At 41.6% G+C, this 17658-nt stretch overlaps 1 protein-coding gene across 3 annotated transcripts in view; it reads left to right on the top strand.

Annotated features, from left to right (window-relative positions):
* TOM1L2 (target of myb1-like 2 (chicken)) overlaps window positions 1–17658 on the top strand; it is a 289350-nt gene that overhangs the window by 85790 nt on the left and 185902 nt on the right. For all 3 annotated transcript variants that reach the window (XM_006901181.1, XM_006901180.1, XM_006901179.1), the window contains exon 3: window positions 10879–10957. In XM_006901181.1, coding sequence (XP_006901243.1) covers window positions 10879–10957 — 79 coding nt within the window. The remainder of the gene's footprint in view (window positions 1–10878; window positions 10958–17658) is intronic.

The following is a 17658-nucleotide window of genomic DNA, read 5'->3' as shown; positions in this document are numbered from 1 at the left end:
TCCTATTGCCAAAGGGGCCCTTTAGAGTAGTGAGAGAAGATCTTCACCCTGAAACCTACAGTGTCCCTTTTCAGCAGGAAGTAGCTAAGAGAATATGCCGTCCCCTTTTCCTTATGAATCAGGATGAAGTCTCTCTCAGGGAGGAGTGATAAGGAGTGGAAAAGGACACACTGACAAAGGAGATTAATCAGAATTGGCTTTGACAAGCACTGAGGCAATGGGATAATTGAAACAGACTTTCAAGGGGGAAAATGAAGGAACGAACTTGGGGGGGGAGGGTAGAGAAAATAGTGCAACAATGAATGAATGGAAACCCCAAATCTCTGTAAATGCTCATTAAAATTAATAAAATTTAATTTAAAAAAAAAGAAATGTTCAAACTCCCAAGCTCTAAGAGAGATGCAGATCAAAACAACTATGCGATATCATCTCACCCCAGTGAGAGTTGCAAAATTTAACAGAACAGCAAGCAACAAATGCTGGTGAGGTTGTAGAGGAAATGGAACCCTTATTCACTGTTGGTAGAATTGTAAAACAGTGCAACCACTATGGAAGACAGTATGGCACTTTCTCAAAAAGTTGCAGGTAGAAATACCATTTGACCCAGCAATTCCACTACTGGGAAAACGTTTATGATGTACACTTAATTTTTAGAAAATCCCATTCATTGATTTTATCTTCTCCTGGTGGTGCAGTCTTTTGATTTCTTAACTGCTGGTGCCAAGAATATTGATTTTTGATGTTGCCTACTGGCCCAGTGGTGAGGATTTTTGTTGTCTTGATGTTGAGATGTAATCCATATTGAAGGTTGTAGTCTTTGATCTTTTGCAGCAAGCATTTAAAGGTAGCCTAGTGGCAAGATGCTGAACTGCAATCATGAAGGCATGCAGTTCAAGGCATGAAGGAGAAGGATGAAGTTCAGGAGGATGGGCAATCCCTTCCAAGTAATTAACACCTCTGAAAACCCAGAGGGTCCGATATGGGTCGTTTCTGACTACAGTACACAGCAATACTGTAAAAAATCAAGATTGTGTCATCTGCATAACAGAGATTGTTGATGAGTCTTCCTCCAATTTGCTATATTCTTTATAAAGTCTAGCCTCTTGAATAGAGACTATTTGCTCAGCATAGAGATTGAGTAGGTATGAAGCCCTGTTGCACACCTTTCAAAGAATGGGATCGAGTACCTACAACCGAGAGAAGAGAAAATAGATTAATGGGATCTTCTAAGAATCAAATCCCTATGCACATCCAAAAACTTCTCCAACGGGCTAAAAAGGGAAGCCACAGACTGGGAAAAAGTATTTGGTAATGACATGTCAGATAAGAGACTTATATCTAGAATGTATAAAATACTTGAGCACCACAACCAGATAAAGGTAAATAATCCAATTGAAAAATGGGCACAGGATATGAACAGGCACTTCACCGAAGAAGACATTCAGATGGCTAACAAGCACATGAAGAAATGTTCAAAATCCCTAGCTCTAAGAGAGATGCAAATCAAAACAACTATAAGATATCATCTCACCCCAGTCAGAATTGCAAAATTTAACAGAACAGCAAGCAACAAATGCTGGCGAGGTTGTGGAGAAACTGGAACCCTTATTCACTGTTGGTGGGAGTGTAAAATGGTGCAACCACTGTGGAAGGCAGTATGGCACTTTCTCAAAAAGTTGCAAATAGAGATTCCATTTGACCCAACAATTCTACTACTGGGAATATACCCCAAAGGGACGATAACTGACATCCAAGCAGATATATGCACACCCATGCTTATCGCGGCTTTGTTCACAAAAGCAATGACTTGGAAACAACCTAAGTGCCCATCAACAAATGAATAGATAGAGAAGCTGTGGTATATTCACACAATGGAATACTGTGCTGCATTGAAAAACAAGGAACACATGCAGTATTATTCAAAATGGGTGACCCTGGAGGACATTGTGCTGAGTGAAGTATCTCAGTCACAAAAGGACAAATACTGAATGGTGCCACTGTTGTAAAGCAGGACTGACCTCGGGGTTAGGAGGAGACTGAGAAGGATGGATTCAATATACTGCATTGAAACAGATGAGGGAGAAAACTGTTTAAGAGGAAAAATTATTATGTATTTTTATCGTGACAGGAGTCCAGAGTGAAGGCTGTATACTGGAGTGGACCTGGGGTGAGGGATTGTAAAACAATGAAAGAATTTTACTTTTCCAAGAGGGCAGTGTACTGGGGTGGGGGGGTTTGGAGGGGAGAAAAGTGCAACAGTGAGTGAATGGGGAAAAAAATTTAATACACAAAAATAATAAAGTTCAAAGGAAAAAAAAAGGATATGAACCCTATCCTATCCTGTGCCATTCTCATCATCTCTGAAATTCTTGAGTCTATTGCTGTGTAAATTCATCTTATTAAAGGTCGTCTTCTCCTTCATTGAGCCTCCTGATATCCATATCTAAGGAATAGCCTTTCCTAGTAGCATGATCAAAGTATATGTGATGAAGCTTCACCATCTGTGCCTCTAAGGGGCACAGTGACTGCACTTTTTCTTGTTTGTTGAGATTCAGTGCTCTTCTCCAACACCACAACTCAAAGGCATCAATACTTCTTTTGTCCTTTTTGATTGTCCCTCTTTCAGATGTATAGCCTGAATCAGGGGCATCTTAGTTTTCAAACTGACATCATTGCTCCTCAGTACTTTAGAGAGGTCTCTGACAGCAGACTTTCCTAATGCAATATGTCTCCTCATCTCCTGACTGCTGGTATCAAGGGTGTTGATTGTGGATCCAAGTAAAATGAAACCACTGACAACTTCAATCTTTTTCTCCCTTATCATTGTATAGCTTATCAGTCCAGTGGTGAGGATTTTTTCCTTCTTGACGTTGAGGTGAAATCCATAATGAAAGCTGTAATCCTTAGGGGAGCAGATATTTAGGTCTTTTTTTCTGATGGAGCAGTTGATGAGTTCAAATCTCTGATCTTTCCGTTACCAGGCAAAAACTTAAATCACTGCACCACTAGGGGTTCCTCTAAAGAGATTGTTGTTATTGTTAGGTGTCATCCTTATAATTTCTATGCTAAAATCCATTGTTGCATTCAACATGTCAATTCATATTATTAAGAATCTTTCTCTCCTTTGCTGATCTTCTACTGTTCATGTAAGAAAGTTGTTGTTAGATGCTATCAAGTAAGGTATAACTCAAAGAAACACTATGAAAAATAGATTTGAACTCAGTTCTATCCTGTGCCATCCTCATCATCTCTGAAATAAGTGAACTCATTGCTGCAATCACTGTGTCAAACCATCTGGTTGAGAGTCTTCCCCTCCTTCACTGGCCTTACACCTTTCCAAGCATGTCCTTCTCTAAGGAATAGCCTCTCCTAACAACATGCTTAAAGTATGTGAGATAAAGTTTTGCCGTCTTTGTCTCCAAGGAGCACTCTGACTGCACTTTCTCCAAGACATATCTGTTTGCTTTCTTAGCAGTCCAAGGGATAGTACTATTTTGTAACACTACAGCTCAAAGACATAAATTCTTCTCTGTCATCCTTATGTGTCGTCCAGCTTTCAGTTGCATAGTAAGTGATTGAAAAGACCATTAGCTGAATCAGGCACACCTTAGTCTTCACACTGATGTCATTGCTTTTCAGTAATTTGCAGAGGTCCCTGACTACAAACTTTCCTAGTGCATTATGTATTCTCATTTCCTTACTGTTAGTACCAATGGTGTTGATTGTGCATTCAAGTTAAGATAATATCATTGACTATTTCTGTCTTTTTTTCCATCTATCATGATGTTGCGTATTGGTCCATTGGTTAAGGTCTTCTTGATGTTGAGTTGTCATCCATATTGAAGACTATTTTGGATCTTCTGCAGTAAATGTTTAAAGTCCTCCTCATTTTGAATGAGCAAGGTGTGTCTTCTGCATAATACAGGTTGTTGACAGATCTCTGATGTTCTTCTTCCCAAATAAAGTCTAGCTTCTCAAATTATTTGCTCAGCATACAGACTGAATGAGTATGGAGAAAGAATATAGCCCAGACACACACTTTTCTTGATTTTAAAGCATGCAAAGCTCCCTTGCTTTTTTCAGACCACAGCTTCTTGATTAGGTATTGGTTTCACATAAGCACAATCAAGGTTTCTGGTATTCCTCTTTTTCTCAGTGTTAACCATAATTTGTTATGAGCCACTTAGTCAGATGTTTTTGCATAATCAATAAACACAAATACATATTCCTCTGGCATTCTGTGCTTTCAACCAGGATCTATCTGACAATAAAAAAAAATACATCTAATTTGCTCAGAGTAGCAGAGTAGTCCATAGGGAGTTTAAAAAAAAAAAAAGAATGGTAACAAGTGTGGCTCTTTTCCAGGCCCAGCAGCTACCCTCCAAATTTCCTGGCACAGCTGGTGAACTGTGATGAGCATGTCTAAGACTGCATCTGTTTGTACATAATGAGCATGCCTATGGCTGAATCTATTTTGTTAAATATGTCAGTTGTTACTCCATCAATTCCAAGGACTTTATTTTTTTTTCTGATGCCTTCAGTGCACCTTGAATTTAATTCCTTCATCACCATTGTTTTTTTGCTCGTACACTGCTTCCTGAATTGCCAATTCCTTTTTGTACAATGACTCAGTATATTCCGTCCATCATCTTTTGATGCTTTCTGGGTCATTCAGAATTTTGTCCATGGCCTCTTTCAGTATTTCAACTCAAGGCTCGATTTTTTTTCAATTCTTTCAGCTTAAGAAATGTTGAACACATTCTTCCTTTTTTGTTTTCCAATTCCAACTCTTTGCATATTTTGTTATAATATTTTGCTTTGTCTTCTCAAACTGTCCTTTAATATCTTCTATCCATCTCTTTTATTTTGGCAATTCCCTTTGTTTTGGCTTTTCTAATGAAACCTTCAGAATCTCTTCTGACATCCATCCATTGTAGTCTTTTTCCTTTGTCTTTGTAATGACCTTTTCGTTCTTTATAGATGATATCTTTGATGTTATCTCACATACATTTGTGAGAGACAATCATTAGTGTTCAATGCCTCAAACCTACTCTTGAAATGGTTTTTAAATTCAGAGATAGACTTAAGGATGTATTTTGATTCTTGTTGTTCTGTTTTGATTTTCTTCAACTTCAGTTTGAGCTTTCACATGAGTAATTTCACAGTCAGTACCTGGCTTGGTTTTGAATACTGATGTTAAGCTTTTCCAATGATTCTTTCCACAGATGTAGTCAGTCTGATTCCTAAATTGTACAAAATTCAGCCATTTGGTCTGCAGCCTCATTTCTGTCACCAAGTCCGTAATATCCAGATACCAGTCCTTTTGCATTCCAGGTACCAGTTATTATTAATGAATTTTATTTGGGTATTTGGTCAGTTTCACACTGAAGAAGTTGGTAAAAATCCTCAATTTCTTCTTCTTTGACTTTAGTTGTCAGTGTGTATATTTGAATAACATGAGTAGTATCTTTTCATTCACAGCATTGTATGTGGGGTTTTTTCTTCATTTTTTTCTCTTCTATTTATTCATTGTTGCACATTTTCTCCCCCCTAAAGATATTCTTCTTTTACTGTGAATGCAACATCATTCCTCCTCATTTTTCATTCCCTGCATAGTAGATCATATTATTAAAAATGGCCAATACCATTCCTTTTCCGTTTACTAATGCCTAGAATGTCAGTCTTTATGTGTTCCATTTAATATTTTCATCTTTCAGTTTTCCTAGATTCATACTTTGTACATTCCACATTCCTGTTATTAAAAGACTTTTGTACCTTGTTTCTCCTGATTTTAAATGCCTTCCATTCTAAGGGCTCTGCCTCTAGTGTTATATCTAGCATTGCTCCTCTGTTGTTCATAGAGTTTTTTTAAGACCTTTCAGAAGTTGGATGACCTGTGCTAGAATACTTTACATGATATAAAATATTAGACACTGGACCTACAAATAATAAATGCACTTTGGAGCTAATGGGACTGGCTAGAGATTTTAGTATCAGTAACAAGACTTTAAGGAAGAAAGCTTTTTGATTTCCAGACAATCAATTTGGGAGCTGCTTCTGATTTTGTAAGATTTCTTCTTGGGATTGTGTCATATTTGTCACCCCATGTTTACCATTCTCCCATTTCAAAAAAAGATGATCCAACAAAGTGGAAATTAATGAATAATATCACTAATATCACACACGATAAAAATTCTGCTGCAGATTATTAAAAAAATTACTCTTAACAGTACATTGACAGAGAACTAGCAAATACAAGCTAGGTTTAGAAGAGGCCATGATACTAGGGATATAATAGCCAATGTTAGATGGATCTTGGCTGAAAGCTTAGAGTACCAAAGGAATATCTGTTTGTGTTTCATTGGCTGTACAAAGGCATTTGACTGTGTGGGTATAGCAAATTGTGGCTAACTATGAGAAGGATAGGAATCCCAGAACACTTACTTGTACTCATGCAAAACCTATACTGGTACCAGGGAGCAGTTGTCAGAAAAGAGGAAGGAACACTGCATGATTCAAAATCAGGAAAGGAGTGCATCAGGGATGTGACTTTTCCCCATAATTTTTCAGTCTATATTTTTTATGAGGACGAATGTGGCATCAGAATTAGAGGAAGATTCATTAACCACCTGTGTTATGCACATGACATAGCCTTGTTTGTGAAACTTAGAATAAGAAGTGTTTGCTGCAGAAGGTCAAGGACTTCAGTCTCCAAACTGGGTTGAAGCTCAACATCAAAAAAAGAGTATCACCACTCGGCCAATTGACAGCACCCTGGTAGATGGAGAAGAAATTGAGATTGTTAACAATTTCAGCTTGCTCAGTTCCGTAGTCAGCACCAGCAGTCAGGAAATCAGAAGACTAATTATATTTTAAAAATCTATTACTAAGGACCTCTCCAGAATGCTGAGAGCATCAGTGTCAGTTTAGAGTCTAAGGTGTCCCTTATCCAGGCAGTGGTCTTCACAGTTACTTGCTTTGCATCAGAGAACTGAACAGTGACAAAGGATGATTTGTTGTTGTTGACTGCTGTCAAGTTGAGCACAACTCATAGCAACCCTGTGAACAAAAGGCCTGAAGCCTTTCTATTACTATCATTGTTTCTCCATGTTCATAGAGTTTTTAGAGAACAAAAATATTGCTGACAACCCAATGTTTATCAATAGGAGGCTGCTTTTGTTGGGCTTAGGAGTCTAATCTTACTCTTTACAACAAATGAAAAATCCTACTACAGTCTATCTGTTCAATCAAGTTCCAATTCAACTCTGTTCTACTAAATTGTGTTCCATTTCCAGGTCACATGTAGTATTTTTTCCTGATCCTAACCACTCAGAGCCAGATCAGATTCCACAAATTTAAGGGTACAGTGCTGCTGGCTGCCAAGTCTGTCCAACACATCAGGCAACTCTCAGAACCCCTTCATTTCTGACTTGCTGGCTACAAACTTGAGAATTTCCTACTACCACTTCAGGATGCTACTGAGAAGCTTGGGAAGCTCAGAAAACCCTCACTTCTGGCCTGCCAACTCCCACTAATCCCTGAGGTTCAATAATTTACTAGAACAAGTCACAGATTCAGGAAAAGCAGTAGACTTATAATTAGTTTTATTATAGAAAAAGAATAAAAAGTAAGAGATGTATAGGGCAAAGTCTGAGCGGACGGACTCTCAACATGAATCTTCCATGTCCCAAGAAAAGATGTGCCTCCCTTCCACATATCAAGGTCTTTCACAAACCAGGAAGCCCATGGAGTCCACTCTTCAATGGTGTTTCATTAAGTAGGCATGATTGACTGCATCATGTTCCATCCAATGAGACCAGCCCCCACCTCAGTCACTTCATTAGTAACTTAATCTAATAGGTAAGTGAGGCCTGGAGCTCTCATCAAGACAGCAATCACTGGGGAAATGATGTAGCCCTGGACATGCTCACTAGTCTATGCCAAGAAATTTGGAAGACAGCTACTTGGTCAAGCTACTGGAAGAGATCTGTATGTCCATTCAAAAAAAAAAAAAGGAGATCTAACTGTGGAAATTATAAAACAGTGTTAATATCACAACAGTGATCTATCAGTTCTTACTGATTATCTGAAGTAGATTGCAGGCCTTTTTTCCTAGTCTATCTTAGTCCAGAAGCTCTGCTGAAAGCTGTTCACCATGACAGTAAGAGGATGATAGAAGAAGAATCAATGCCTTTCAGTAGTTGTGGTGCTGAAGAAGAATATTGAACATATTATGGACTGCCAAGAGAGGTAACAGGTCTCTCCTGTAGAGGGTGGAAAAACTAAATTGCTCCTCGGAGACCAGGATTTTGAAGCTACATCTCACATACTTTGGGCATGTGGCCAGGAGGGACTGGTCCTTGGAGAAGGACATCATGCTTGGAAGGGTGGTAGGACAGAACAGAAGAGAAAGACCCTGGATGAATTGACAGAGTAATGAGGTGATGAGGGTAGGTGTGTCAAAGACAGTGAGATTGGCTCAGGATAGGGCAAGCTTCAGAGCTGTTGTGCATAGAGTTGCTATGAGTAGCAGATAACAAGATAGCGTTTAACAATAACATTTACAATAATTAAACTTTAAGTAGCCTCACATTGGTTTGTTTACTTATGGGGAAAAGAGGTTCTTTGGAATAGAGAAGAAACAATATTTAGATCTCAGGGCCTTTCCTGCCTCCCTCTGAATCTTGTTCTAGTTCTAGTAAATGACACTTATATGTAATGTAACAAGACAGTCCCATGACAAACTTCCCTCTGTTCTATTCAGGAGCAGCCAGTGTTACCACATTCTTAGATCCTATTTCAGAGATTTTTTTATATCTACTCTCATGTGTTCTGTATCCTAGTTGATTTTCCACTTCATGGCTCAGAGTAGCATATGTGGCACACTGTACTTTATATCTCTATAGTCACTGATTTTTAAGTTTGCCCCATATTCATATGTAACAGATGTAATTTTTCTTTTCTTTCTTTTTTTTTTTTTGCATCTACATAGAAATCCATCATATGGATCTACTGTAATTTACTCTAACCTGTTCCTTGTTGGTAGAAAGTGATGCTTCAGTGATTTGTTATGTTCCATCAAGTCCAAAACTGTCAAGTTGGGACTGAGTCTTGGCTGACCCTCCAGCAGGTTTTCAGAGGCCATAGATCACACAGGAGGAGATTGTTCATCTTGCTTCCACAGAGCAGCTTCTGAGTTCAAACCACTGCCTTTGGGTTGGCAGCACAACCCCTTACTGAACTTATTGTACAAATATGATATTGTTGTTGTTGATTGCCTTCGAGTTAAGCATGGCTCCTAGTGACCGTATGAACAAAATGCCTGAAGCCCCTCTACAACTATTGACATTTATCACACTTCACTGAGTTTCCGGAGGCATGTTGTTTAGGAAATGGATGCCACTCCTGCTTCCAAACTTGTCATAGTATGTTATTGTTGTAATATGCCATTGAGTCGCCTGCAATGTATAGCGACCCTATGTACAGCAGCTCTGAACCCTTCCCTATCTTGAGCCAATGTCACTAATTCTGACACATCAACCCCCATTGCCCCAGTTACTGTATCAATCCATCTCATCCAGAGTCTTCTTTTCCTGCCCTGTCCATCCACCCTTCCAAGCATGATGTCCTTCTCCAAGGACCTGACTCTTGGTCATGTGCCCAGAGTAAGTGAGACAGAGCTTCAAAATCCTACCCTCCAAGGAGAGACTTAGCTCACAAAAACAAGGGTGAATCTATAGGTATAATGTAGCATTACAGTTGTCTGAATTTATAATAGTCATGATAAGCACAACTCTGCTTTCTAAAAGGCAGAGTTCAGGTCTTCCTACTTCATTATTTCTGATGTCAGCCTCTTCCCTGTATGGCATTCTGTACTTCGCTGTGGGATCCAATATTTTGTTACAATAGCCACACAGATCTCAGAAACCATGTTAGAATTATCTGATTGATTAGAGAAGTAACAAGGTCCAAGTCATGATCACGATCAAATTGTGAAGCAGCTGGAAATCAGTGTAAGAAAGCACAGAGGCATGGTCTGGGTGGTTCTAGAGGTAGAGTGTGTATCCTTCCCCCTCCTCCTTCAGTGCAGGTCATCTTCTGCCCAGAACAGTCCTTGAAGTACAAAGGCTCAGAGAGCCGATGAAGCCCGCTGGGACAGCTCCAAGACTGTTCTCAGTAGTATTGCTGCCCTTCTCCAGTGACAGGCAGACATGCCTTCGCTGCAGGGGAACTGCCTTCTGTACCATGCAGACCTTTGTCCCTGGTCTTTCTACATCAGATTCTCCACTTTTGAACTCTCAGCCATCAGCCTCTCTATTTCAAACTGACCCATGTCATAGTTTGTGTAGCAGCTTGTTCAACTTTCTCAGTAGCTGCTCTCTTAACAGCAGCTTTCCACTGTTGGAGAGCTCTTTGCTCCACCTCTTTGTTGTCAGGCCTCTTCACTGTTAGCTTCTCTTCTGCTAAATGGCCTAGTTCATAGGCTCTATGTCCCAAAGGACATAACACTGCTCCTAGCGTCTCTAAAGCTGGAGGCCTTGAAAACCTGATTTTTACCAATTTATGCATCCTAATCCTCATCAGTTACAAGATGACACTCCCTTCATAGAAACTAGAGACCAGTCAGCCTTTAATTCGCCAGGAGGGACCAGTTCGTTCAGGTACTGCACAGAATCGGCCTCAGTCCTCTGGAATGGAAAGCTGCCCGACATATCCCTTCAGTTTTGCTTCTCTGTAGAGCAACTTCTCAGGGCTCAGGAGGAAATTGACCAAGCTCATTTTCCCAAGAACCAAGGCCACAAAACGGAACTCATATCCATGGTAGAATAATTCCCCCAAGCAGTATTTGTAAGGATCTTAATATGTCCTTCTCTCCAGGCCAAAGGATGCCATTCGAGCCCTGAAGAAGCGACTCAATGGGAACCGGAACTACAGAGAAGTGATGCTGGCATTAACCGTGAGTACTGTGTTCCTGCACATGGGGTCAAATTGTTATTATCACCAGTTACCATCATTGCTAACTCATGGTATTGCCATGGGTGTCAGAGTAGAAGTGAAGTTTCTCAGTGTCTGATTTCTAGAAGTAGATGACTGCTTCCAAAGGACTTGAACCACCTCCCTATTGGTTACATGTTGAGCTTGTTAACCATTTCACTGGATTGTAGGGAAACACCTGGGGAAAGTTGGCCTCCCTACCCTGTTCTTTGTCCACTTGCATGAGCTCAGGAACTGCAGCTAGTGACTGGGCTCAGTAGGACTGTGCAGTTCCACTTTCTTCTGAAGCAGGGATGAGAACAACTCATTAAACTATAATGAGTAGAATTGAGAAGCAGAAGCCTGTGCTTCATTTCCTTCCTACTCTTTCCTCTGTTCAGGGCCAGTTGTTCCCTGGGTATCAGTCCTCTTCATACTTCCACCTGCTGACAAGGACTGTCTGTCAAGCAAATGCGTAACAATACCTTCCAAAATAAGCTTCCCATTCCCAGCATGTAGATGAGGAAACAGGCTCAGAGAAGTCGGTTCCCTGAGCCTCATATCACTTCACAGATTGTCCATCATTTCTAGTAGAAAGTCATCTGCAGAGGCTCTTGAAGGTCCACTGAGTGGATCCTTGCAGGAATAGGCTAGGTTTTTGTCCATTCCTAGGAGGACAGAGAATTAAAAGAACAACATAAGGTGTTTGTTTCCATCTCAAAAGTGAACATTTCAGAAATGTGACAAAATTGGTGTCACAGTGCCTTTTTATGAAACAAACTGTGATAGATCTGTGTATGCTGGCTCCTCTGGTAGATTGGAATAGTTGCTAATTTTCCCAAGCAGGTATAAAATATTTTATTTATTTATTCAACATTTTCTTGTGTTTTAGGTAGAAGTTTGTATAGGAAATTCATTTTCCCATTCACTGCCTCATATATAGATTGTTCTGTGACATTGATTACAATTCCTGCAGTGTGTCGTGCTCTCTGTGCCCTCTCTGGGTTCTTCATTTTCATTTGTCTACATTTGTTTCCAGTGTCTCTGTCCCTCTCTGTCTACTCATCTTTTGTTTTGAATAAATATTACCCTATTGGTAGCCTAGTGGGAAGAAGATGTGCTACTGTCTCCAAGGCACGTAGTTTGAATCTGCTAGCTGCTTTATGGGAGAAGGATAGGCAGTCTCCTCCCATGAAATTTGCTGCCTCTGATAACCCACTAGAGGGCAGCTATGGGTCAATTCAGACTCAACAGCACACAGCAGCACCACCACCATTGATACTGTATGGTTGATTATTGAAAGGAGCAAATTCTTCACTTTTTTTTTTTTTAATGAGAAGAGCTTGGTTTTTTTTTTACACGTATTCTACAGTTTCGTATTCCTTTTATTGTTAACTATATGAAGTTAGTGGTGGAGGATAATGTTTGCTGAAGCTTAGGATCTGGCTTGCCCTGCTGATAAGGAAAGCTGGGTATCTGCTTTACAGTGGTGGGATAAGCAGCTAAACCTCCCCTCACTGCTCCCTAAACCCTTTGCAGTTTTACCTCTGTATTCTGAAATCAATTACTGGTTTGAAAGACAATGTTCCAACTATTTATACCAAGGCCTGCTTCTTTAACTCATGTCTACCCCACTGAGTTCTATAATATACAGTACTATATTACATCTGTTTCATTCTCAGAGGAAGAGATATATGTAGCCACCATTACATTTTAGCTAAGCATCTCTGACCTTTTTAATATTGGTTAGTCCTATTTTAGGCAGTATTGGAATTAGCAACTACTGTTAGTGTGCTTGATACGGATTAAGCACTTTGGTTTCTGAACAGTTAGTTGTCCTAGGAACTATCTTCTACAAATGAAAGCATCGCTGAGACTCATCTGCCCAAGGACATAAAGCATAATCAATGACTTATTCATTGCAAATACGTTTTTTAAGAGACATAAATGCAGGTTATATACATGGATTTCACCTGATGGTATGCATAGGAATCAGGTTGATTACATCTGTGGAAAGAACCACTGGAGAAGCTCAATATCAGCTGTGAAAACTAGGCCAGGAGCTGATTGTGAAACAGACCACCAACTACTCATATGCAAGTTCAAGCTGAAGCTGAGGAAATTAAACTAAGTCCACGGAAACTAAAATATGACTTTGAGTCTATCCCACCTGAATTTCAGAACCAGCTCAGGAACAGGTTTAAGGCCTTGAACACTAACGAGTGTTGTGGGAGGATATCAAGGGTATCATCCAAGAAGAGTGCAAACGGTCATTGCAAAGACAGAAGAGGAAGAGAAGACCGAAATGGATGTCAGAAGAGACTCTGAAAATTGCACTGGAGTGCAGAGAAGCCAAAGCAGAAGGAAGAATTCAAGATACTGAAGAGTTGAATGGAAGATTTCAGAAGGTAGCATGGGATGACAAAGCAGAATATTAAAATGTGCAAGGAGTTGGAGTCAGAAAATCAAAAGGGCCGAACTCGCTCAGTATTTCTTAAGCTCAAGGAACTGAAGAACAAATTCAAACCTCGAGTTGCTATAATCAAGGATGCTTTAGGCGTTATATTAAATGATCCAGGAAGTATTAAAAGAAGATGGAAAGAATATACTGAGTCACTGTATTGAAAAGAATTGGCAGACACAGAAGACTTTAATGAAACAACATATGAGCAAGAGCCTATGGTGATGCACACCCATGTTTACTGCAGCTTTGTTCACAATAGCAAGGAGTTGGAAACAACCTGACTGCCCATCAACGAATAGATACAGAAGCTGTGGTATATTCACACAGTGGAATGTTATGCTGCATTGAAAAACAAGGAACTCATGCAATATTATTCAAAATGGTTGACTCTGCAGAACATTATGCTGAGTGAAGTATCCCAGTCACAAAAGAACAAATATTGCATGGTGCCACTGTTGTGAAAGAGGACTGACCTTGGTGTTGGGAAGAGACCTGAGTAAGACGGGTTCAATAATGTATACTGCACTGAAACATATGAAGGAGAAAACTGTTTAAAAGAGATATGTGATTAGGTATTTCTGTCATGACAGGAGTCTAGAGCGATGGCTACATGGTGGAGTGGACCTGGGGGAGGGTTTGTAAAACAATGTAAGAATTTGTCTTTTACTTTTCCAGTGTTCGGGGGCAGGGCAGGCTTGTGAGGGGAGAAATGTGCAACAATGAATGAATGGAATAATAAATGTAAATTAAAAAAAAAATTTAAGTTAGAGTAAGGAAGGCAACGGATTTATGATGGCTCATACTAATAACACTATATCATGGCATGGAGGAGGAATAGTGGAACTGTATCCACATTTACAATATTCTTCTTACCAAAACCATTTATGGAAAATAGGAACTGCATTGGAACATGTATCTCTGGATTAGAAATTATAATATTGTTAATATTTCTAGCCTTAAACTTAAAAGATTATATTGTTCAAAATTATTTGTTATATATTTGTTTAAACTTTTCCCTCTTTTAACAACTGGGATCTAGAGGGAAGAAAAAAAGACCAGAGAATGGCCAAAAGTATTGGGGCAGCTATTGCTGCTAGTTTAGGGCCTGTGTCAGGAAAAGGAAGTCTTACTCATAAACAATGCCAACCAAAGGTAATAAAACAGGTCAGAATTTCTTCCACTGTGGACTGGGCCACTTCAGTAGACAGTGTCACAGACGAGAGCCACAGATAGGCAAGGGAGTAGAGAGGAAGCTCCCATTCACTTGCTTTAAGTGTGGATCTGAAGGACACTTGGCCAAGGGTGGCCCCACATCAGGTCCTCGTGGCTGACAGGACTGACAGGCCCCAGCTCCCAGTTGGAAACAAAGGAGGACACTTAATGATTTAGATCATCCCAGAAGAGGTGTGGGTGAGCATTAACATTACTGGTAAGTGTACTCATTTTCTCCTGGACACAAGAGCCTACTATTTGGTCCTAAAAGCTTTCTGAGGTCCCAACTCTTCTCACTATTTCTTAGTTGTTAGAATTGCCGAAAAACCTCATAAGCAGTTCCTTACTTCACCTCTGCCTTGCATGCCGACTTCTGAGCTGTAGAACAACCCAGTGGTAGATGGAATTTGATCCAGGACGTAAGAACAATAAATAACATAGTTGAGCCTCTACATCTTGTGGTTCCTAACCTTTATACTATAATAGACAAAGTACTAGTCAATAGTCCTTTTATTTTAAGAAATACCTTTCCTCTCTAACTTGATTTGTGCTACTGTTAGAACTTCTACTTGGAATATTACTGCTTTTCTTTTTTTAAAATATATTTTTCTTTTTTTTATTGGGGGTACAAGGAGGTGAGGGCTGGGGGCAGAAAGGTGAAGATGGGCAGGGATGCAGTTGCAGAGCTGCAGAAATTGGTTGATGGGGGGAGCAGGTGAATGAAATGAAAGGGATCCAGTGGGGAACAGATGCTACAGGAAAATGACAAGCATTTTCCAATGGTAATTAAATCAACTGTCTTATTGATTTGGGAACTGGATGCAGACTCTCTGGCTTCTTCATGCTGAACAGGGGCATTGATGTGAAGGGGGAAAGGGAGGACACTTTATCACCTTACTGGTGATCTTGGGTTAAGGCTGTTTGCCTTCTTGTTCTGTTAGAAGATATTTTCCTGTCATTTGCTCCCCTCTGGACTGCAGTGTTTTCCCAGGTGGGCCCAGTGGGGATGGCTGGTTGAACCCAAAGGCTCCATCCCCTTTTGCCTCTTTAGCTGCAGTTATATTTCTTTTTGTCACTGGCACTGGGTTCGGGGTCAGGTCTGAAGTAAAACTCAGTGGTAAGGTTACCTATAGGAAAGGGAGCAAACCTGGAGAGAACAAACTTATGAGTTACAAATAGAGGGGTTTTGGGGGTGTTGCTTTCAGGTTTACTGGGGGAGAGGGTGACAGAAAGTAGCCTAGATAAAGTTCTCTGGATACCCTAGGCATTTTTTTTTCCTACCCAGGGGTCAGATGGCACAATCTGGGGACTGAGGAGCTCACCCCGAGCCAAGGGCCAAGGACAGCCCGCCCTGGGCGGGGCAACATCCCCAAGGGGCTGGCTGGCACACTCCCCCTCTAATTGCCCCCACCCCAATCTTGTCCCCTCACCTGACCGAGGACTGTGTGGCCAGGGACAGTGTCTCAAATTCCAGCACCACCACTTCCCCCGCCCATAAGTGGTCATACTATAATTTGAAATAGGTGTCACTGCCCTCCCCCTTTATAAATGGCAAAGGGAATCTGAGAATTGTGAACAGGCTCCCCCCAGGTCTAAACAGGTTTTGGCAGAAGCATTCAACAGATCAAAATATGTGGTGCATTTAGGATGTCAGTCCTCTTGGACATGCTGCCACTGTTAAGTGTTATCAAGTAGACAACTCACAGTGACTTTCAACAATCCATTGTATAGGTGATCATCTCTGGTTTTCCAAGGAAACCCAAACCTGTAGGTGGCGGGGCACACGTCCCCCCCACAGTCAGTGGGGCATGCGCCCTATCTTCTGTGCGGGTGGCCGGTGGGAGCGGACCACCCCCCAGCCCGGGCGACTGGCAGGCGCTCGCCATCTCCCGCGCATCATCTCCCATGCGGGTGGCGAGCGGGCACGTGTCATATTGTGTGCGGACAGCCGGTGGCAGTGGGTACGTGCCATACCCCAGTGTGGGCAGCCGGCTGGCGCATGTCATCTCGCCCGCAGGCGACCGGTAAACACGATGGGCGCGCGTCATTCGTGCACAGGCAGCTGGCTGTTGTGCACCATCCCCTAGCGTAGGTGGCCGCCGGGTGCGTGCCATCTTCCACATGGGTGGCCGGCGGGCGTGTGCCATCCGCCTGCCTGGGTGGCTGCCCGGCAAGTGCCATTTTCCATGTCGCTGGCTGGCAGGCGCAAGCCATCTCCCGCGTGTCATCTCCCACACAGGCGGCTAGCGGTTGCGCTTCATCTCATGCACGGGAGGCCAGTGGCCGCTCGCTTCCCCTGCCGACACCATCTTGGCTCCAAGAATTCCCCCCAGAACCAGTCCACTTTGCCGCAGTGTGGTGGCTCTGCTGCACCAGTCCTGGGGAGGCCCGGTGCCGACTCTCCATCCTGGGGGAGGGATTCCATAGGTTCCAGCTGTGGGAGCTTCATGGAGCTGTGGCTGTGGTGCAGCGCAGTGCTGGCTCTGTGGGGGGCTGGGGGTTGGGAGCTGCAGCACTCACCCATTCTTCCTTGAGAATCCTTGAATTCCTGTTGTTGAGCCCGAATCCTCACTGAAGACCAGTCATCAACTGTTTAACTGTTCAATTATCAATAAACAGAAGTCTGTAGAAGGCCATAGTGGCCCTGTTCCAAGTGGTCAGCTGCTCCTGCAGCTCACCATGTTGTCTCTGCCCCCGCCACCATCTTGATCTCTGCTTTTCATTTTTGACTCATCTACTTTTCACTTGTTAGTTAAATTTGTGTCTTCTAGGTTGCAACACCTCCATGATACATCTTCAAGGATGTGAACGTGTACAGCTAAGCACAATTGATAACAGTGCATCTAAATTCCAAAATCAATCTCCACAATAGTCTATGTGTTTCCTGTTGCCAATGGTACCCTTTAGAGTAGTGAGAGGAGATCTTCACCCTGAAACCTACAGCGTCCCTTTTCAGCAGGAAGTAGCTAAGAGAATACGCCATCCCCTTTTCCTTATGAATCAGGGTG

This window comes from Elephantulus edwardii, unplaced genomic scaffold (genome assembly GCF_000299155.1).
Source record: "Elephantulus edwardii isolate Elephantulus edwardi_28Jun2011 unplaced genomic scaffold, EleEdw1.0 scaffold00314, whole genome shotgun sequence".
NCBI classification, from domain to species: domain Eukaryota; kingdom Metazoa; phylum Chordata; class Mammalia; order Macroscelidea; family Macroscelididae; genus Elephantulus; species Elephantulus edwardii.
Note: the sequence above shows the minus strand (reverse complement) of the source record. Positions and strands in the feature narration are given on the sequence as shown.